Raw genomic sequence first — 24,023 nt, 5'->3', positions numbered from 1 at the left:
TGCCGATCTGTGCATTACTGGACACATTTTTTCATTAAAAGCCCATGTATAGAGGAGTAATTGGGTCATTTTCCACCCATATTCAGCCCCAAAAACACGAGATTAAGTCATTTTTAGGGCTAAAACACTTATTATTCTCAAAATTACTCAAGAAACAAAACCCTAGGGCTTCCAATTCAAGCTTCAAGAAATTCTCCACAACTTTTAGAGAATTAACAACCAAGGATGTTAGAGTTCATCCAAGGGTTTTCTTCCACCCTTGGAGTTCAAGAACCTCTTTTAAAACTTCAAGTTTATTGAATTCATGAATTCCATGTTGGGCTTGAATGTATTCATGATTATGATATAAATTGGATTTATAATTCATGATTTATTACAAGATTCATGTAAATTTAGTGGACATATGTGTAGTATTATGTGAATCATGTTAAAGCCCTTGAATTTTTAAGTTGGGATTGGAAATCATGATGCCTACATGTTGATTAGTATTATGTGCATAGATTATGTTCTCCAAGTGTTTGATAAATTGATCGTGTGGATTAAATGGGAAAATCATGAAATGCTAGCATATGTACAAGCTTATATCTTACAAGTGTTTTTTAAAATATCTCTATGAATGAGTTATGAACATTGTAATGCTTTTCAAGATCATGCTATGCTTTACTTTTCATGTTATCGAGTCCTGAGGTATCTAATACCTGACAATCTAGTTGTTTACCTAGAACTGTAGTAGCTTCAGAATAGTCTCAGTAATGTTATGTACAGTAGCATTTAGTCAGTACAAAACTCAGTATATCCAATCAGCAAATAAAACTCAGAACCCTCAATCAGTTACGCTACTCAGTGAACTCATTCCAGTTCAATTAGTTAACACGATCAGTAACAGTACAGTCTAGCCTAGAACAGTTTAGAAATTAGTTTAGTGTCTATTCAGTTGGGAGTAGGATTCATCACCGAGTGAATCCAAGGTTGGGGAATCACCTGCCAGAGAGGGTGTGATACTTAGAAGCACTTCTGGTATTTTAGAACTACGTAGCCAGCGTAGGTTGAGACATCAACCTGCCAGTTAAGGGTTGAGGGGGGTATTTTACCTGCCAGTTAGGGTACCACCATACTTGTTCAGAGCACCTTCTAGATGAGGGTGACTCAGCACTTGTTTTTACTTGTGGCACAATACTGAAACCCTTCCAGATGGGGTTAGAGATTGGACCCCAATCAGTTTAGAGAGGGGCATGTCGATTATATGATTACCTTTCACAGTTTTCGTTTCAGTTTCAGTATAGAACTTAGTTCAGTTTTACAAAATCAGGACTATCAGACACAGTCACCCAGCTCAATATATAACTCAATTCAGTTCTACAGAATTAGGACTATCAAAAACAGTCACTCATCTATCAGTAATATAGTTATCCATAAACTCGGGTATTAGTCGTTCAGTTATCAAAACTCAAAATCCAGTGTTACTATGATCTCAAACATAGAGTATGTAGATATGTGCACATTATTGCATAAATAGTATTTCATCAATTTTCGTTATACATGTACTCTCATTCAGTTGTATTCATGCTATTCAGTTAGTTATTGTTCATGCATATGAACCTTTGTATATCAGCCCTCAATTATCATACCAGTACATTCAAAGTACTAATGCATACCTTTTCTTTTGTGCTATGATGTTTTATATTATAGGTTCAGGCACATGGGATCCTGACCGAACTTAGCAGCCCATACTATTAGCAACAGACCTAGTGGTGAGTCCTTATAATTCAAGGATAAAGTTATCATATCATTTCATTATTTCAGTATTCAATTAATTTCAGTAGTCTAAATTAGCTGGGGACTTGTTCCATCAACTCCATATTCAGATAGATAGAGGCTTTCAAACTAGACTTTCAAACAGTATTCAGTTGTACAAATTATTATTACAGTTGGTATCCTTTATCAATATATTAGGTTTTGAACCTTATGGTATTTCAGCCTATTTTTCCATATTTATTACAGTATTATTACTCAGTGCTCACAACAGATTTCAATCATAGGTTAGCTTGTGGTCCTTTGGGGTCGTAAGCATCGTGTGGCATTTGGGGTGCAGACTCGGGGGTTTACATTATGAGATGTTCTATAACTCTTGTCTTAGAGGCAAGACTTAACCTAAGAGCTTTCACGCCCTTAAGTTTACTTCAATATCAAAGAAAGAAGATACTCTTTGTGAATTATTCAACTTTCTTTTCATTAGCAAAGAATAATAAGAGTCGAGCAAAAAGATAAAAGAGAAGAAAAGAAAGAGGAAAAAAATAAAGATCGAGACAAAAAAAAGAGAAGAGAAAAATATGGGTTGGAAAAAATAAAATAAAGTTTGAGAAAAATAAAAAAAATAGAATGAGAAAAGAAAAAAATAAAGGTTGATACATGTAAATTTTTTTTTAAAAAGAAAATGAAAAATAAATAATGTTTGAGAAAAATAAGATAAGAAAAAAAGAAAATAAAGGATGAGAAAAATAAATTAAAAAAAAAGAAGAATAAAAAAAGTGAAAAGAAAAAAAGGAAGAAAAGAAATAGAATTTGCGAGACAAATGAACATGAAAAGTATAAAAACATTTGAAGTTAGAGGGGAAAAAGGTACTTGTCCTATTCATAAAAAGAAAGAAAGGCTAATTTCTAAAAAAAAATTATGAAGGATAAAAAAATATAGTCACCCACTGTTGGGGTCATCTCATGTAATTTGCTGCTTCTAGATGGTCAATAGAGAAAGTAATACTATGAAGAATAGGTTAAAAGAATCTCCAGTAAAATAAGACGTAAGATCGTAAGATTCTCTAATCAGTAAGAAACTTTAGTATTCTAACAATAAAAAAAAATGTTAATAGGTTTGGGTTTAGGAATCTTAAAATTAATCTTTAGTTCTGTTGGTATTGGAATTTCAAGGGCCATCTGTTATCCTCATTAAGTGTTATGTATTAAGAATTGAAAATGAAATTTGATAACAAAACAATGATAGAAACAGGAGTTCTTTTATTAATCAATATATAGAAATACTATTACAACATTGATCACTAAATAACTCCATTGGTGAACTTGAACCTGATAAAAAGAGAAGAGATGATTTAGGTGAGGAGAAGAAGAGGATCAAAGAAGAAGGGAGAAGTAGTTAGGGAATTGTAACTGAATTTACCAGAATTTGCGTACATTTCACGCTCTTAATTGGTGTCTTTATAGACTCCTCAACTATTGGACTCAGATCTACGAATTAGGCCTGATTCTACAATTGGGCCATTTTTATTGTCCAACCTGTTGACTGGCCTATTTCATTAAGAGATCACCTACCATACAGGTGACATTATCTACAGTTGTACAACATATTCATCTTATCCCTTTTACTTTTCTAATTTCCATAAACTGATACACTTTCCCCAATTAATCAGTGAACATTATAATCTCTTTCCCTACGATGAATGACCTTGTCCTCAATGTTATTGTGCAGCAAAAAATTTGGGAAATCGATGCTTGATATATCCCCAGTCATTCCAAGTAGCGTTGTCCACGCCAAGGTTTGCCCATTCAATTAAAACTTTCTTACCAACACCATCTTTAACCTTAACTATTTTTCTACTTAAGATAGTAATGGGTTGAATCAAAACGTGTTCGGAGTCATCACATGCCGGAGGTTGAGATTGAGGAGATATAACTGGACCAACTGATCACTTTAACTAGGAAATATGAAAAACCGAATGTAGCTGTGAACCTGGCGGTAGTTCACGGCGATAAGCTACTTCGCCGACCCTCTATAACACCTTTTGAGGCCAAAAGTAATGCGCGCACAAATTGATATTCTTGTGCACATCAATTGGAGATTGACAATAAGGCTGTAATTTTAGGTAAGCTAGATCTCCCACTTCTAAAGATCTTTTAGTTCTGAAATGGTTTGCATAGAACTTCATACGTGCTTGTGCTTGTGTCAAGTTATATCAAAATTTTTGAATCACCTATTGTCATTGAGCTACACTTACTTTGGCAGGGTCGTGGTTATAAAGGGGCAAAGACCCTACGGGTAATTGAGTGGGGGGAGGAAGGGGGGAGGGGGTAGTCGTATAAGGCTTGAAAATGAGTGGTTTTAAGAGAAGTATGGTAATTAGTGTTGTACCTTAGTTCTGCCAAATGAAGCCACTTCACCCAGGATTTAGGATATCCAAAGACCATAGCATGTAAGTAAGCCTCCATACAATGATTCAGTTGTTCAATTTGGCCATCCATTTGAGGATGATAGGTTATAATCATAGTAAGTTTAGTCCCCAGTGTCTTTAGTCCCCAGTGTCTTAAAAAGGTGCTGCCAAAAATGACCAGTGAAACAAGTGTCCCGATCCAAGACAATGGTCTTCCTAAGACCATGTAATCTGTGTATCTCCCGCATGAATAAGTCAGCCATATCTTGGGCAGTAAAAGGATGTTTGATTGCTAAAAAATGTCCATACTTAGTAAATCAATTGATGACCACCAAAACTATATTTTTACTGTGGGAACAAGGTAGTCCTTCCATAAAATCTAGATAAATGTCTTGCCAAGCCTGTTGAGGAATAGGCAGGGGTTGTAACAACCCATAGTGGCGGGTCTGTTATTCTTCACCAGTTGGCAAACATCACATTCACTAACCCACTTACACACTTCCAATTTTAAATTAGGATAATAAAATATAGAAGTGACTTTTCTGTAAGTAGCTTGTTGACCTGAGTGACCTCCTAAGGAAGACTGATGCAAGGCCTCCAAAATCTTCTATCTCAAAGTAATATTTCTCCTAATGTAGATTTTATTCTTGAACCTGATGATACGTTGGGATAAGGAATAGTCAGGAATACTGGTAGGAGAGATAATTAATGTGATAAATAACTGAGATGCAATAGGATCAGCTGAATAATTGTCTTCTACTTCCTATAACCAAGTAGTCTGAGTGGTAGACAAGGCCATGAGAGTAGAATCTTCCCCTTCCCTCTTAGAAAGAGTATCAACCACCTTATTCTCGACCCCTTTCTTGTATTATACCTCATAATCCAAACCTAAAAGCTTAGTAAGACCTTTTTGTTGTAAAGCAGTGGTAACCTTTTGCTCCAATAGGTATTTTAGGCTTTGATAATCTGTTATCACTATAAAATGTCCTCCTTAAAGGTAATGCCTCCATTTGTCTACAGCAGATAAAACAGACATATATTTTTCTTATATGTGGATAGACCCCTGTGTTTGAGAGCTAAATCTTTGCTGAAATAAGCAATAGGTCTGCCTTTCTGCATTAAGACAACCCTCATGCCAGTAGAACAAGCATCAGTTTCTACAATAAAGGGCTTTGTAAAATCAACCATGGCAAGTACTGGTACAGTGGATATAGTATGTTTCATCTGTTGAAATGTTAATTCTGCCTCCTTAGTCCTCTTAAATAAATTCTTCTTGAGAAAATTAGTTAATGGCTTGCTAATTATGCCATAGGACTAGACAAACCTCCTATAATAACTTGTGAGTCCTAGGAAACCCCTTAGTTCCTTAATAGACTTAGGAACAGGCCAAGTGACCATGGCCTCAATCTTTGTGGGGTTTGTGGCTACACCTTGACCTGAGATTATATGACCCAAGTATTCCACCTTGTTTTGTCCAAAATAACATTTAGACATTTTTGCATACAACTGTTCTTTTTGCAATATTTCTATCACTTTCCTTAAATGTAAAGCATGCATTTGTACAGATGAACTATACACTAATATATCATCAAATAAAACCAACACAAATTTCCTTAAATAGGGTTGAAAAACATAGTTCATAATCCCTTGAAAAGTGGCAGGGGCATTAGTCAAGCTAAAGGGCATTACTTTGAACTTATAATGTCCTAAATGCAGTTTTATAGACATCAGTTTCCGTCATCCTTATTTGGTGGTACCCTGCTCTAAGATCGATCTTAAAGTAAATACAAGAGCCACTCAGTTCATCCATTAAATCATCCACTAATGGTATAAGGAATTTATCCTTGATTGTCATCTTACTAAGTTTCCTATAATCAATGCAAAACCTCCAAGTACCATTTTTTTAACCAATAAAACTAGGGATGAGAAAGGGGAATGGCTGGGTTGTATGATACCATTATGTAACATTTCGTTAACCTGTTTCTCTATTTTATGTTTTTGAAAATAATTATACCTGTAGGGTCTAATACTGACTGGATTTACATCAAGTTTGATAGGGATGGAGTGGTCATGACCTCTATTTGGTGGCAAGGATTTTGGTTTAGAGAAAAACTCTAGAAAGTCTTGTAAGACTCTATTGATCTCATCAGGTATGACTGTCTTAGACTCAACTGCAATAGCTTCCAGTGTGAACATGTGAGCCCATAAAAGTTAACCCTTCTTCAGCAACTTGTTGACCCCAGATGTTGACAAGGACTGTAACTTTCTTTCTTCAGAATATCCATTTAATTCTACCCTTTTCCCTTCATACTAACCTGCAATTTACAAGCAATGAAATCAAATAAGATTGGATTATATTACCTCATCCTGTCTACCCCCAATACCTTATCGCATCCACCAATCTCCAGTAATCTAACTTTAAATTCAAAATCTACTCCATGTATCTTTCATTTGAAGTAAGGGGAAGAATGGTAACTCATCAAATGACTCTTATTTGATACAGTCGTCCTCATAGGAAAGTTTTTTTGTACTACACACCCAAGTTGCTTAGCATTGCTACCATCAATTAAACTGTGGGTACTACCACTGTCTACCAAAATTATAAGACCCTGCTTCCTATACCACCCCTTCAACTTGATAGTGGTTGAAGCAATAGTACCTGATAGTGCATGTAAACTGATAGATTCATCCAGAATCACTTCTTGAATATCTGAAGGTCTCTCATAACTTTTTCTACTGAATCTTCAAGTTTCTCTTCTTGTCCAGTGATTCCACTTAGAGTATTTAATTGCTTATCTTTACACTGATGCCCTATGAAATACTTCTTCCCACACCTATAATACTCCCTTCTTGCTTTTCTAGCCTCGAACAACTTGGACCCTGATAATGTTGAGTTATAATTGCCCTCTATTGGCATATAACTAGAAGATTTTGACCTGTAACACCAGTGCCTGTATTATAGTGGCTTGACTGTTTCCTGATAGTTATTCTACTCCTCTTATTCATGGCATCTAAACACTCTTCCTTGTGTCTAGACTTCTTTATAACTTGACTAAAAATGTATGGGTTTAATATTTTCACAATATGTCTAATTTCTTCTTTCAATCCTTTAATGAAAAATCACAACAAAAAATCTATAGAGATGGTGGGATATTTGATAAAAACCCAAGCCTTCAAATCTTCAAGTTTTTCTAAATACTCCGTCAATGTCCCTTTTTGTTCTACTCGCTTAGTTTTCCCCAGTAGGTTAAGATTGCTATTATAAGAATCATTAAAGCTTTTACAGATTTTCTCTACATAATTCTTCCACCTGACTATACCCTTACTCAACTGGTAAGATAAAAACCAAGACTCGGCCCTCCCATTCAAATGCAGCACGACAGTTTCTAATTTTTTTTAGCATCAACTATGTGGTGATATCTGAAATACCTTTCACATTTTTGCAGCCACGACTGAGGTTCACCCTCCTCAGAGTAAGGACATTCTACCTTGGACCTCGTGAAGTGGTTGTACGACCTTCCATTAGAATTATCCTGGGAATCCATCATTCGAACTCTACTACCCAAAGTTTTTGAAGGATGCCTCTCTACTGTTCCACTACCCAGAATGCCATCCTTGTTCGCGAAGAATTTCTCCATCATCATATTCAATTTGCAATGCAATTCGTCCATTTTTGAGATATTTGACTCCAATTTTTTATTAGTTTCTGTCATGTAGTTTTGAAATTGATTCTCCAATTTTTTGACACTTTCCTCCATAGATTTTGCATGAGTTTCGGTTATAGTTATGGTGCCAAGAAAAGGCTCTGATACCACTTTATTATGTATTAAGAATTGAAAATAAAATTTGATAACAAAACAATAATAGAAACAGGAGTTCTTTTATTAATCGTGTAGAAATACTATTACAACATTGATCACTAACTAACTCCATTGGTGAACTTGAACATAAGAAAGAAAGAAGAAAAATGATTTAGGTAAGGAGAAGAAGAGGATCGAAGAAGGGAAAAGTAGTTAGGGAATTGTAACTGAATTTACCAGAATTTGCATACGTTTCACGCTCTTAATAGGTGACTTTATAGACTCCTCAACTATTGGACTCATATCTACGAATTGGGCCTGATTCTACAATTGGGCCATTTTTATTCTCTGACCCGTTAACTGGCCTATTCCCTTAAGAGCTCACCCACCACACATGTGACTTTATTTATAGTTGTACAACACATCTTATCCCTTTCACTTTCCTTATTTTTATAAACTGATACACTTTCCCCAATTGTTCAATGATCATTACATTAAGACTTTTTAATCTATCCCTTTTACCAACACCATGAATAGAAACAAACTTTAATAGTTAAAGAAAATCATTTTAGTTTTCTCATTGTAAGTGACTAATCTAATTACTTGATTTGAGGATCAAAATTACGGCTGGTGATGTATTAGCTCCTACACAGATTTAACCTCATTTTTAATTCTATCATATATTAAAGTATATTAGAAATAAGAATATACCATATTCAGAGCAAAACTTATGTGAGAAATGAAGCTTTAAGAAGAAAGAAGAGAGAGGAAAATATCTAATGCTTGTAACTGATCTCTTCAATTATGAATCTGTGTTCCACATAATGCGGGTTACATAATATATATACATGACCTGAAATAAAGTAATAAAACCAGATAATAAATAAGATATTGAGCCTTATACACCATATGGGCATCATACAAAAATATATACACAAATACAATGGACTAGCCCACTCCACCAATAGCTATGATATTATCATGTAGCTTAACACCCCCTCAAGTTGGAGGGTGAGATAACTCCCAACTTACAAAGATGAAAGTGATGAGCAGCACCAAGTAAGGCCTTCGTGAAAATGTCAACCATTTGAGAAGCACTCGGAGTGTGATGCAAAGTGATCAAGACAACACCTAGTTTAGCCCGGACAAAGTGGCAATCCAACTCGATGTGCTTCGTTCACTCATGGAATATAGTATTCTTGGCGATATGAATAGCAGACTTGCTGTCACAAAACACTAGAACTGGTAGAGAAGAGTGCAGACCAAAGTCAGAAAGGAGATGGAAAAGCCAAGTGAGTTCACCCATAGCCTTATTCAACGAGCGATACTCAGATTCAGCAGATGAAAGGGACACCACTGGATTTTTTTGGACTTCCAGATAATCAAACTGCCTCTAATTAAAATGCAAAACCCAGTGACAAAACGATGACTATTCGGGCAAGAAACCCAATCACTGTCACAAAAAACTTGTAAAGAGAAGTCAGTAGAATTATTAAAAAATAAACCAAACCCAGGGGAACCCTTCAGGTAACATAAAAGATGTAAGGCAGCCTGCATGTGAGGCACACAAGGGCACTACAAATACTGACTCAAATATTGGAGAACAAAAAAGAGGTCCGACCGAGTATGAGTTAAAAAATTCAACTTGCCATCCAGGCTACGGTAAACCTTAGGCTGCTCCAAAGGATCACCCATGTCAACAGACAACTTACAATTTAGTTCCAAAGGGTAAACCACAGGAGATGAAACATCACAATGATAATCAATAAGCAGATCATGAACAAATTCACTTTGATGCAAGAGAACACCAGTGTCACAATATAATACTTCAATACCAAGGAAATAATGCAACAAACCTAATTTTTTTTTTTTATCTTAAATTATTCATGGAGGAACAACTTGAGATCAGTAATTTCTTTGAGATCAGTGCCAGTCAAAATAATATCATCAACATAGACAGCTAAGATGACAAGAGAATCCCCCGAACCTTTAGTGAAGAGAGAGTAATCATTAAGAAAATGGGCATAACCCCTCAATTGAAGGGCATGAGTCAACTTGGCGTACCATTAACGAGAGGCTTGCCGAAGCCCATATAATGATTTATTGATTTTGCAAATCATAGAAAAAGAAGAATCAAAAACAGTAAGTCCAGGAGGCCGTTTCATGTAAACTTCTTCATCCAAATCCCCATGGAGAAAAGCGTTGTTAACATCAAGTTGAAAGAGAGACCAACGATGCTTAATAGCCACAGTCACAAGGGTCTTGATAGTGGAAATTTTGATCATTGGGAAAATATTTCATAAAAATCAACACCTTCAACCTGAGTACCCCCTGGACCACTAATCGAGCCTTATATCTTTCCAAAGAATCATCAGCCCTATACTTGATCTTGTAAACCCACTTACAACCAATAGGTTTCTTTCTATAGGGAAGTGGGGCAACAGACCAAGTATTAGTGGACTCCAAAGCATAAAACTCTTGTCTCATTGTATCTTGCCACTAAGGAAATACAGCTTTCTGAGAGTAACTGTGAGGCTTACAAATAGATAGTTAACCATGTAAAGAAGCCCAAGAAGGAGAATAGGTGGAGTAAGGAAGAAAGAAAGAATGACACATATAATCTTGAAGATTTAACAGGAGGATGGGACACCCTAGAAGACTTTCTAGAAGGGGGAACAAAAGCTGGAATAAGGGGTACTAAAGCAGGGGATACAGTAGACTCATGTGTAGAGACAGAAGCAGTTGGAGGAGAAGCAGGGTCATCAAAGAAAGAAATATGAAATAGATAAGAAAGTAGGGTATGGGAAGAGAGTGAATGTAAAGGAAAGGTGGTTTCATAAAAGGCAACATCCCTAGAAATGAAACAAGTCTTGGAGAGAAAGTTATAAAGCTTGTAACCCCTTTTAGCAAAAAGATATCCAACAAAAACACAAAGAATTAGAAGGGGATAATTTATTTCTATAAAGAATAGGGATAGTTGAGTAACACAAGCACCCAAAAGCCTTGAGGTGGGAATAGGAGGGTGATTTATGATGAAGTAATTCAAAAGGGCTCTTGTGATGCAAAGTAGGGGAACGAAACCGATTAAAAAGGTAAGTGGCTGTTAAAAGACAATCCCCCCAAAACCTAATAGGAAGATGGGACTGAAAAAGCAAAGCCCTAGCAGTTTCTAAGAGAAATTTATGCTTTCTCTCAACAACTCCATTTTGTTGAGGAGTGTAGAGACAAGAAGTTTGGTGAATGATGCCTTTGGAGGAAAAGAACTGAGAACCAGACAAAGAAGATCCAAGTTCTAAAGCATTATCACTACGAACTACCTTAACATAAGCATTGAACTGAGTTTCCACCAAAGTGAGAAAAGCCTTAAGAAGATCAAATGCATTAATTTTGGAACCCATTAGATGTGTTCAGGTAGCACGGGAATAGTCATCAACAATGGTGAGGATATAACGAAAACCATCATAAGTAGTGGAGTGATAAGGCCCCCAAGTATCAATATAGATCAACTCAAAAGGGGAAGATAAAGAGAAAGTGTTATCAATAAAAGGTAAATGAGGTTGTCTAGCTAAGGGACAAATAGAGTAGGTGAAAGACTGCTAGTTGAAGAGACTGCCAGTAAGACTAGGTATTGATACCTAATTTTTCCCTCCATGATTAAGTTTAATCCTGAGTGTCTTTGATTTTAAATAAAATTATAATATTTAATTTTCAGATAAAAAAATCAATTATTTATCTAGGTGACTTTGTCATTTCAAGTAGCGATTATATTTTGCATATTCATACATACGAGATTGTATAATTTCATTACTTAAATAATCAATTTACAAAAAATAGATTTTAACCAAGCATTATTTTGAAAATTGATTCAAATAGTTAGAGATTTTATTTAACCACAATTTAGTCTCAAAATAATTTATTTAAGAAAATTTATTTGTTTGGTTTTTTAAGAAGCTCGGGACTAAGTTCGATGTAAAATCATTTCGAATTTCGATTCAATTTAGTCAATTTATTGAATTAACCATAATTGAAATTGATTTGGTCATAATTGCAATGTAATTAACCAATTAATTTATCAATTTGGTTGAAATTTAAATTAATTGACTAAGGATCTAAAATATTGGCTATTCAATAAATAATTTAATCCTACCATTTGGCTATATTTTAAATGGCCCAAGAACCCCTTTTTATTTTATAGAATTACCCCAGCCCATTCCATACAACTCGACCCAAATCCTCATCTTTCCTCTTTATTCCATTACCACAAACGAGTAACATCAACAGCAATACACGATAACAACACAACCACGGAAAAAACCCATTCAAGGACAATATTCTATTAGGAAGCAAATCAATCCCACATCGGAGAAATAGAGGATACATGTCCAATATTTAAGAGTCTCACCCAACTCCACTAGTATGAGGCCTTTTGGGATGTGCCCAAAAATAAATTCATGAGGGCTAGGCCCATAGCGGATATTATCATACTAGTACGGAGTTTGGGTGAAGTTACACGTTGTCCCAGCAAATGGTATCAAAGCCCAGGTTCGGGTATGTCGAAGTAGTGGACCGGGTGTATCAGAGTAGTGGACTGTATTTGGTGAGAAGTTATCAGTGTAACAACAAGACTGGAGATCTGCAGGTGGTGCCTTGTATCAAAAGTCTTCCTGACGAGTGGTAGTCAAGCAGTGTGTCCTATTGGGTGATAATGGTGGTACAAGATGTTTGGCAGATCATATGAAGTGACCTAGTAGTTGAGATCTACTGTTGATGCCTTATGTCGAAAGTCTTCTTGACAAGTAGTGGTCAAGCGGCGTGTCCCACTAGTTGGTTATGGTGATATTAGATAGTTAGTGCGATTAAATTGATTATCGCTGAAGGAGAGGTCATAAGTGGTGTGGTCTTGGTTTGGGGGGAGGATTGTTGGGAAGCAAATCAACCCTACATCGGAGAAATAGAGGAAACATGTACAATATTTAAAGTTTCATGCAACTCTATGCAACTCTATTAGTATGAGGCTTTTTGGGGTGTGCCCAAAAATAAATCTGTGAGGGCTTGGCTCAAAGCGGACAAATCATACTAGTGCGGAGTTACACGCGGACCCAACAAGTAGTATTAGAGCCCAGGTTTGGGTGTGTCGGAGTAGTGGACTGCGGTTGGTGAGAAATTCCTAGTGTGATGACAAGATTGGAGATCTGTTGGTGGTGCCTTGTGTTGAAAGTCTTTCTAGGGAGTGGTGGTCAGGCAGCGTGTCCCATTTGGTGATAACGGCGGTACAAGATATTTGGCAGATCATATGAAGTGACCCAGTAGCTGAGATTTATGGTTGATGCCTTGTGTCGAAAGTCTTCTTGACAAGTAGTGGTCAAGCGGCGTGTCCCACTGGTTGGTAGTGGCGGTAAAAGATGGCTAGCCAGATCAAATGGATTATCACTGAAAGAGAGGTCACGAGTGTTGTGGTCTTGGTTTGAGGGGAGGATTATTGGGAATAAAATCAATCCCACATCGGAGAAATAGAGGATACATGTCCAATATTTAAGAGTCTCACCCAACTCCACTAGTATGAGGCCTTTTGGGAGGTGCCCAAAAACAAATCCGTGAGGACTTGACCCAAAGCGGACAATATCATACTAGTGTGGAGTTTGGATGAAATTACATGTGGTCCCAATGTATTCAACAACAACACACAATAGCGATGTCAACATCAACATCGACGACCACCCAACAAATAATGACAAAATCACCAACCGCTCCGACCCATAAATCAACTCGATACCATCGGCAGACCCAACTTTGGCCAACAATGACTGATACCCGACCCAACACTGAAACTCAACCAACAAAGATCCAAAAATCATAAAAAACTCTATCTTTTCATCTTATCTTTAAATTTTGCAGGCCTAGGAGCCATCTTTTTGACTTTCTTGCTCAAGATTGTGTGTTACAAAATCCAAAATCCAAAATCCAATCCAAATTAGAAGGGCCAGTTCGGAATTCGAATTTTAGAGATATGTCTTCTCTATTTTTAAATAGAAAAATCAGTGTCTTCCACTATAAATAGGGATTGAGGGGAAGAAGGCAAGGGGGTAGAGGATTTCTGGGGAAAAATTTGAAGATTCGGGAGGCGTATGCTTCTAGTCTTACGGAACCAAAAATTCTACAAGAAACAAACTAAGAAAAAACTCCATTCCGACAAAAAATTAAACTCCGAAAGGTCAAAATTTAAACTCGGCTGGAAGTTTGTCGTCAAAGCTCGTCGTCCCAGTGAGCTGCTCCGAAATAGGTCTTTCTTGTTTTCTTTTATTTTTCATGAGTTCCTGTTTTCATTTGGTATTTGTAGTGCTTAAACTTCGTTTCTTTTCTGTTTTTGTTTGGTATTTGTAGTGCTTAAATTTTGTTTCTTGAATTATTTTTGGATCCCATGTTTGTTTATGATGTTGTTTCTACTTCCAGTTGTTGGTAGTGTCTAGGTTCCTTTCCTATCGATTATTGCTTTGTTGTTTGTAGTCAAATCTAACGATTAGCATAAGAGTAGTTTTCTTTCCTTTTTAATGTTGAGCATTTTTCTCTGGGTTTTGGTATTCTCCTTGCTGTTACAAATTAGATTAAAAGGTTAAAGATTTATTTCTGATTGCTTCCTTCGTCCTCCAAAGTTTCTGAAGGCTGTTTGCTTAAGTTGATGTTTGCATCATTTTGATCGAATTCCTCTGTTATGTGTGAGGGTCATTTTCTTTGGCTCATATCTAGAATATTTATTCACACGTAACACTTGGGAAAGTGAATTCATATTTATCAACTTTTCACTCAAACGGTCACACATTCGGAAAGCATGAAGACTATTGATTAGTTAGTGAATGTTTGCAATCAAATTAACCGAAAACACAGTTCTTTGCAAAGATGATGTGAAGCTCGACAAAGGCGGTGAAAGGTTTTGTCATTACAACAATTTGGCATAGTTGAGTATACTTGTTATTTAGTTGTGATTTTTCTTTCTCCATCCCTCTTTTTTTCATATGGACTCTATAACTTAAGTATGTTTTTTTTTTTTTTATATCCAACCTCTTGAAATTTTAATTAGTTGCTGGAACAAATCAAACTTGAGCCTTTTAATGCTTTGTTTTTTTTTTTTTTGAATTCTGATTGATGTCTGGACACGTGAGGTTATTTATTTAACTGATTTATCGTAAAGGGTTAAAAGCCAACTTGTTTGACAGCTAGTTGAATCTATAGTATAGTCCGTCCTTTTTGGCCATGTGTGGTAATAAATTGAGATTTTATTTCATTTTTTGCAATGACTATTTGTTGTGTATATCAAGTTAGGACTTATATTCCTTTGTGGGTTTAAAATCAAGTACCTCCCTATTTTGGATCAAATATTGAACCGCCTTCAAATAGTTTAATCTATGACTTCATTTCTACTAGTTTGAATGTATAGTTTTAAGTATTAGGCGAACCATCACTTTGTTGGTCGCTTTCCTTCTTTCGTTAGAAATAATAATAATAATAAATAATAGTAATAATAATGTCTTCCCAACTATCTCTTCATGCTCTTGGGTGTTACTATTTTTATTTGTGTGAAAAAGTGTTAAAAATTCAGAATTTTGGCTTTTCTTTTCTAAAAATGTTTGGATGTATGCATGCATTCTTGCACTTTTTTTTTCCTTTTCCTGGAAAATTCATTGAACCATTGGAAATCATTTCAAGTTAAATTTTATTTCATATATAAATACGTACCTAATCTTTACCTTTTCTATCTTTTGCATGAATCCATCTTGAACATGTCCGATCCGACTCCCCATTCCTTCGCTTTTGATGTCCGTCGAGTCGAGCCTCATTGAAGTCCAAATTTGGACTGATATACACAGGATAGCACACATATACAGGCTGGTATATGCTGATATACAATGTGTATACACTGAAAGTCGTAGCTGCATACCATCATACAGTGTGAAATGAAATATGGAGAGGGAATATGCTGATTTCTACGTTGATATACAGTATATACGTTGAAATATACACAAAAACGCAAGGGTGAAGGACTGTGATATACAGTCAGTATACAGCTGGGTATACACTGCAGAAATGGACCAAAAGTCCATATAGGATGGCCCAAAAGCTGGACAACTTTATTGATGGGCTAACTTAGGGTCCAATTTTAATTCTTATATTATTTTTGTAGCTATTTGTGTTGACTAACTTTTTAATCAATTAACCTAGATAAACCCCTATAGTGTTGTCATTTTATTTTGGATAAGCAACATAAATCCCATCCTTAATGGAACTAATTACATAAGATCCCGGATTGACTTTCTCTCTCCCAGATTTGAAAAAATACTTATACATGTCGTTGTACCTCATACGTATCTGTAATGTATGATGAAACTGCTATGCCTAAAATTATGAAAATAAAATTAGAAACCAATATTCTCTTTCCTAATTAAGAGCTGTAATTAATGCACTAATTTTGTGGAGGCTTAAAAATAGTAACTGTAATTCAAATTCAAAAATATTCAAACATCACCATAATTTTTTTTTTTTTTGAAATTGCGATTTGAAATTCAATTTGAAAAAAAAAAGCCAAAAACATTTGTATTCTTTCGTTTTACAGCAGACTGTCAAAAACAAAAAAAAAAACCTTATACAATAGTTAAATATGTATGTGTCCACCTTATACTTTGTATATTTATGTATAATGTTATCATGAAAATTAATGTAAAACATAAGATTTCTAAATATGTAATGCAACCTTATACATAGTATATCTATGTATAATGTTATCAATAAAACAAATGTAAAACATAAACTTTCTAAATGTATAATGTAATACTATACATATTATAACATACGTCTAAGGTTATAATTGTAAAATATAATGTACCCAATGTATATCAAAATATATCAATGTAATGTATTATAAAAAATATTAACGTATAAGAAACGTGTAAAATATTATAAAAATATATTACATACGTGTAAAATATTATAAAAATATATTAACGTACAAGAAACTATTTACTGAAATAAATAAATTAGTATAAAAAATTTACCTTTCTAATGTATAATGCTTTCCTTAAATCATGCGAAAACAAGCCCATAAATCATAATAATTTGACACAGCAATAAACTACTGGAGATTTGTACAGGATATACACAATAAATATTGAAAAATAAATATACACAGTAATTACTTGTGTTCGACATATACACAAGAAATTATGTTCACACGATCTCTTTTTATATATTCAAGTATGAAGAAAGTTGTGTACTGGAGATTTGTACAAGATATACACATAAACTATATGATCGATACCGTGCAATTTCCTGGTTTAGGAGGACGTTGTCTCCTTTCTTTGGTGGGAGGACGTTGTCTCATTTCTTTGGTGTACGTCTGGTAATTCGGGGGGGGGGGGGGGGGGGGGGGGGGGGGGGGGGTGAGAAAGAAGAGGGGGAGATTTGAGAAAAAAATCGAAATAATTTTTTATTTAAATGAAGAAAGTGATAAAGTTAATTAGATCAGTTAATGCTTGATAATTGAAAAAAAAATTAAAACCCCCAAATCATGTTAGCAAGGTTTTAGGCGAAAAATATGGAGTACAATGTTGGAGGAAAATATGGTGGTTTGGGATGTATGAGAAGGAAAAGAGAGAAAAGTTTAAAAGGAAGGAATTTGTGTAATTAATATGAGATATTTGTAATTACTTTTCAAAATAGGGATATTTTGTAATAACTAATAGTTAATTTGTGTATATGTAATTTTTCCTTTTTATCTTAGTTTTCTTTATTTACGTCATAAATTTTTAATTTTTTTTAATTTTTTTCACTTAATTTATATCATCTAAAATGGATTAAATTAATTCCTTCAATTTTCCCCTTAAAACATCTTTTAAAGATTAAGTATTTTGTTTGTTTTGTTCATATAATTAATGGTTTATTTTAGATTAAAGAAATTTTCTCCAAAATCTAAGAAACTAATTTATTTTGAAAATCAACCTTTTTCAAAAGATTAGCAAAGCACTTTTAATCAAATATTCTCTTAATATTTTATCTCTACATAATCGATTTTTTCTATAATAATTAATAATAAGAAAATAATTTCATAATCTTTTCTTTCTCCACAAAAGCAAAATCATTTTTCTCTTAAATTCGAAGAATCACAACTTAGCTCAATTCAAGTGAAATATTTTTCCTTAGAATAAAAAAATGTCTTTTTAAACGTTTAAATAAATAATTTTTATATTTTTCTATGAAATCAAGTCTTTGCGAAAGTTAGTCACATTTAGTTAGTCAAGTTAGTTCTTATGGTAAACCATTTTAAACGGACACTCCTAAGTGCCTTAAAAACCTTCTTAGGGTGTTAATTGAACCCTTATTCAGAATCTCTAGTTTCAAAGGTTTATTTCTGTTTTTGGACTTTTGAAACTCTTTTAAGTTTTCTTGATTTTTCTATACAAATCAAGTGGCGACTTTGTGAATTTTCTTAAAATTAATTCAAATATTTTATAATAGTTTTAAGAAGGTCAAAATCATTTTCTCGCCAAAAGAAATCTGAAAAGGATAAAACAAAAATGGTGACTCCGCTGAAAATTTATCTAGGTTCTAACCAAAAAGAAACTTTCTAACTTGTTGTGGATTATTATTATGTGTTTATTTGTTTAAATTTCATATAAACTGACATTCCATTCATATTTCCTCCACTTTGAAAAACTGACACTCCCACACATTGTACACACAGATTGTATATTGTACTTTCCCAAAATTCTTTCAAATCACCCATTTTAGAGAGTCGGTACATATATGGAGTAAGCGGGAGTTTTACTGTCGTGGGACCACGTGCCTTCTCATATAAGAAATCCAAGTCCGTGTCTCCCCAAATCTTAACAAAACTTAAGAGAGAACGTTGCCACCCTTGATTTAGGCCATGCATGTATAAGCCTTAGGTGGTTTGACCCAATGTGTCATCCCACAAATTTAGGAAACACCCTTATGTCAAATGGGTTCACGACCCAAAGACGATCATCATATTATGTGCAGAGATAATGATAAATTAATCCAAGTCAAAATTTAAGAAAATTGAGTTTGGAAATCTAACTCCAAACTCAAGTAATGTCATTAATTAAAGCTTGAATCAATTTATCAGAATCTCAATTGATATTTAATGCTAGGCTTACCTTTGGCTTGAAAGATCCCACACATGCTAGGACATGTAATAATTGTTTATGTACTAAAGTGTTTTATTGTTTTGCTTTGTCTATGTTTGTATATGTGTGTGTTTAAAGAACATATGTTTGGCTTGAAACGATACTAGTCCATTATTCCTATTTCGAAGTACTAGAGCGTTAATAAGCATATAAGACTTAAAATCGGAACCTACCAAAATACCTTTAGAAGTTCATTGATAGAATTCCTTCCAATTTACCCAATCATTTTCAATTTCATTAGGTTATTATCTAATTCACATTGATCACGTTGTCCTCACAATTCGCTTTTCCCGTATTTAATTATAGTCAAAACTATCCAGACATTCTATTAATAAAAAGACTATGTTGTCTTTAAAGCTTTCAAATAAGCCTTTTTGTATGTTTATTTAAATCACTTAGTTCATCTTGTTCAAAGTCTTATTTTTCCCATCAAATTCAAGATCCGTTAAATGATCAAAGTTCTAATCATTCGGATAGTTTCTCAAGTGTCATATTCTTCAAATTCTGAACTTAGTCTATTTCAAATCAACTATATGTCATTTGTTTCGTATATTACTTTGGTCAATCATCACTATCATGAACTAACTTTTTAGTTTTTGAGTGTTTTTCTTTCCTTTTAGAGAGAGACTGATTTGTGTTGATACTCAAAACTTGCTTGTTACACAAAGGCAAAGTAATTGCTGCCAGAATATCAGTATTTTACACGGTCTAAGGTTAGGAAAGCAACTATAGATTCATTAGCTCTTTCTTGGGATAATCGAAGGACTCATTCAACTATGGATCCTAGTCTGATTAACACAAATACTTCTTCTGAGTCAGTTACCACCTTTTCTGTGGCAATGGACATGAGTGTCTCGATAGGAAGGGAAATAACCCCAGAGCTCATTGCCGGTTTGGAGCAACAAACTGCCGAGCTAAGGCTCATGGTGATGCAAAGAAAAACACCTTATTAGACTCCTCCAAATATGACTCTGCCTCCTGATGCTCGACAAAAGGGATCTATGCTTCTAACGTCAGAAGAAGTTGATCAGAAAGGTCATTTTGCTTATGTTTCTCAGAATGCACTTTTGTGTACACATTTGATCGTCCAAAGGTTCAGAACACACCCTTGCCACACTGTGCTCCACCAGTGTACACCTATGCTACCACCCCACCGGTAACACAAACTCAAGGGTTATACCACATAGATGCTAATCATTATGTTAAAATGGAGAATGATCTAAGAATGTACACTGATGATACAGTGAATAGAAAGCTCAAGGACTTAGAAGATGCAATAAGGAGTCTTCGGGGGCTTGGGAATAACCAAAGTGTGAGGTATGAAGATTTGTGTGCATTTCCCGAGATTGAGTTGCCTCCTGGTTATAAGATCCCAAAGTTTGAAAAATTTGATGGGTTCGAAAATTCTTTCTTTCACTTGAAAACTTATTGTGAAAAGTTAATTGGTGTGGGCAAGAATGAAGGAATACGGGTCAAACTATTTAGTCAAAGTTTGAGTGGAAAGGCTCTAAAATGTTATGCCAAGTAAGATGTGACTAATTGGCGCACTTAGGATGACCTGGCAAATGCTTTTGTGGATCACTACAAGTTTCATGTCGACATTATTCCTGATAGAATCTCTATCACAAAGCTAAGACAGAGGTCAAATGAGAATTTTTATGAATATTCCATACACTGGAGAGAAAAAGCGACTAGGGTACATCCCCCAATGGAAGAAACTGAGATGATCAGTTACTTCATCCATGCACTAAATCTCGAATATTTTGACCGCATGATAACAATGGCTGGAAAAACATTTATTGAAATTGTCAAGACTTGAGAAATGATTGAAGATGGCCTCAAGAGAGGAAGGATAATAAATTTGATAGAGCTGCAGTCCACTCACAAAGGCTTCCAGACTGTCTCTTTCGAAAATGGAAAGGAAAAAGAGAAGGAAGTAATGGGAGTAATGACTCAAGAAAATTCTTCCAATTACAAGAAGCCTCCTCGATATCAACCAAATACTTGACATGCTCACTATCGGTCTTCAATGCACAAGAGACATATCATGCTCAAGCTCCACCACAAAACTATTAAAATAATGCTCCTCGTGCCAATCCTAAAAGAAAACCTCCCAGAATGTTCACGCCGCTAGCAGAATCTCTTACTCAGCTTTTTGAAAGGTTGAAAGACGCAAAACTACTTCATCTGGTGAAAGCAAAGCCTGTGAACACCTCTGCTAATTGGTATGGTCCAAACAAACGATGTTCTTACCACTCTGGAGCTGTTAGAAATGATACAGAAAAATTTATCACTCTTAAGCACAAAATTCAAGATTTCATTGACAACAAGGTGATAACTCTTAAAGAAGCTCCAGCTATTGTTAACAACAATCCATTGCCCAATCACAAGAAGTAGTCGTTGACACCATCAAGCAAAAGGCGTACTTTTGGCGTCCTTCTATCCTGCATTTGGAAGTTATTGTTTTCTTTTCTTGTAATCGTACTTACTCATTTCATTTCCTTGTAATTGTATCCAGTTTCTTTATTTCCTTGTAATCACACTTTATGATTTGATTTCCTTGTAATTGCACCCTTTTAGCTGTAATGAAATATGTTTGATTAAATTTCTCTTGTGGAATATGTGGGCGGCCTATATTGGCTTCGGTCACATTATCAAAAGTATCAAATATCCCTTTTATTTGTATGAACTATGTTTGACCAGAATTCCTAAGAAAGGGATACGTAGGCGGCCTATGTCGGCTTCGGTCAACCCCTTGAAAGATTTATCTTTCTGTTTTATATTGAAACTAAATTTCCTACCTAAATGAAAAACGTAGGCGCCACACTAGATCGATCATATTTTTTAAAATTTTTTTAGAGAAATTATGGCAAATTTTTTAGAAAGATATCAAAAATTCATCAAAGGGTCTTTTCCCAAGTTAAATGAAGATGACATTGAAGTATGTAACTGGGGCAGGAATTTTTTAGAAGGTCTCAAAAGATGTCACAAAACTTGACACCTTCTACAAAGTTAAAAATCAGATGTTGCTGAAGCTGAAATTGGAGCATAACTTTTGAAGTTCTCTATACTTAAAGTACTCTATATCAGAAACAATTCAAGTGTTTTGCATTTTGTACTAGGGTAGAATTTTGAGAAGATCTCAAAAATTCCATACTACATAAGTTATAAGAAAGTTTGGGAGTCATGTTATAGACCATGACAGAATTTTTAAGGAGGAACCTCACAAATTTTACAGAAGTGGTATTGCAAGATCAGAAAAGTTTGCAAATCTATGATCAACAAAGTGCATTAGGAGAGCAAGACAATACCAACACAGTCAGTCTCTCAAAAACTAGGAATTTTTCTTTGGATGAAGAAATAGTGCAGTCACAAAGTTGACAACATTAAGCATGGCACAGGGCATTATCAGACCCACTGTGACCTTGCCATAATAATTCAGACAACTTTTTTCCCTCATTTTTCTCTTGATTTATGTTTCTATTACTTTGTTATGATCGATAACACTTTCTTTGATTTTATAGGAAAATGATCAGACATAACAACGAAGATGTGGAGATATTATTCGAACTACTATCTATAAATCATCATGAGTCAAACAACTTCTTCTTTATCTTTAAACTTTACCCATTTGCTACACTCATAACAAATTATTGTATTACTAATGAGTGTTGTTCAAGTTGTACAGGTGACGTTATGCAGAATCACCTCTCAAAAAAATGCAAAGTATCCTCTCAAAGTTTAAGGATCTAAACTAGAAGCTCAGGACATGCACAAACCCTTCAAAGGACTCTTGATTCAAAGGATGCAGTTTAACGAATCATATCTTATTTGGTCCATCCACCCTTTCAAAAGAACACATCTTATATTTAGGTTTTCACCCTTTAAGAAGAAATATTTGGATCGTCACCCTATTCAAAGTGACAAGTTATATTCAATATTGGTCGTCCTTCTTTCAATGAGACACATTGGGTCATCACCCCCATTCAAGTGGCACATTACATTAAAGATAGGTCGTTCGCCTTTCAATGAGACACGTTGGGCCGTCACCCCATTCAAAGTGTTAAGTTATATTCAGAATGGGTCATCCGTCCTTCAATGAGACATGTTGGACCGTCAATCCATTCCAAGTGGGATGTTACATTTTAAATGGGTCGTCTGTCCTTCAATGAGACACAATGGACCGTCACTCCATTCAAAGTGGCATATTATATTTTGAATGGGTCGTTTGCCCTTCAATGAGACATGTTGGAATGTCACTCCATTTGAAGTGGCATATTACATTTTAAATGGGTCGTCCGCGCTTCAATGAGACACGTTAGATCGTCACTCTGTTCAAAGTGGCATATTATATTCAAAATGGGTCGTCTGTCCTTCAATAAGACATGTTGGATCATCACTCCGTTCAAAGTGGAATGTTACATTTTAAATGGGTCGTCCGTCCTTCAATGAGACACGTTGGACCGTCACTCCGTTCAAAGTGGCATGTTATATTCAAAATGGGTCGTCTGCCCTTCAATGAGACATATTGGACCATCACTTCGTTTAAAAGTGGCATGTTTTGTTTTAAATAGGCCGTCCATCCTTCAACGAGACACGTGGGATCATCAATCCGTTCAAAGTGGCATGTTACATTCAAGATTAATCATTTTCTTTTTGTTGGTGCATGTTGGAATGTCACCTCTTTCAAAGTGACATAATATTTTCAGAACAGATTCGACTATCTCAGCATCCAGTGTTCAAATAGGTTTACACCAATTTAGGTTTGGACGAGATCATCCAAAAGGATGAAATTCTCAATTCGAAACCACAGGTGTGGATGACTCCAAAAAATAATGCAGTACAATGTGGAATTTTTTCTTAGCAGC

General features: G+C 35.0%; 1 protein-coding gene and 1 long non-coding RNA gene across 3 annotated transcripts; both read left to right on the top strand.

Moving 5' to 3' along the window:
* The first annotated feature begins 3,249 nt into the window (after nt 1-3,249).
* Nucleotides 3,250-8,048, top strand: LOC124895788. Of its 2 annotated transcripts, none has more exons than XR_007051880.1 (3): nt 3,250-3,875; nt 6,210-6,310; nt 7,607-8,048. It is a non-coding gene; the product is annotated as an uncharacterized LOC124895788 (long non-coding RNA). The 2 variants fall into 2 exon arrangements; XR_007051881.1 differs by having other exon boundaries at nt 3,269-3,875; nt 6,218-6,310.
* An 11,883-nt stretch (nt 8,049-19,931) lies between these two features.
* LOC124895772 lies at nt 19,932-20,974 on the top strand. The gene is made up of 3 exons (XM_047406200.1): nt 19,932-20,081; nt 20,249-20,626; nt 20,708-20,974. Exons 1-3 carry the CDS (start codon nt 19,932-19,934, stop codon nt 20,972-20,974), a joined length of 795 nt encoding a protein of 264 aa, XP_047262156.1.
* The last annotated feature ends 3,049 nt before the right edge of the window (nt 20,975-24,023 follow it).

Source organism: Capsicum annuum, unplaced genomic scaffold (genome assembly GCF_002878395.1).
Source record: "Capsicum annuum cultivar UCD-10X-F1 unplaced genomic scaffold, UCD10Xv1.1 ctg996, whole genome shotgun sequence".
Taxonomy (NCBI): domain Eukaryota; kingdom Viridiplantae; phylum Streptophyta; class Magnoliopsida; order Solanales; family Solanaceae; genus Capsicum; species Capsicum annuum.
The sequence above is the reverse complement of the archived record's forward strand: the minus strand, read 5'-3'. Positions and strand labels throughout refer to the sequence as shown.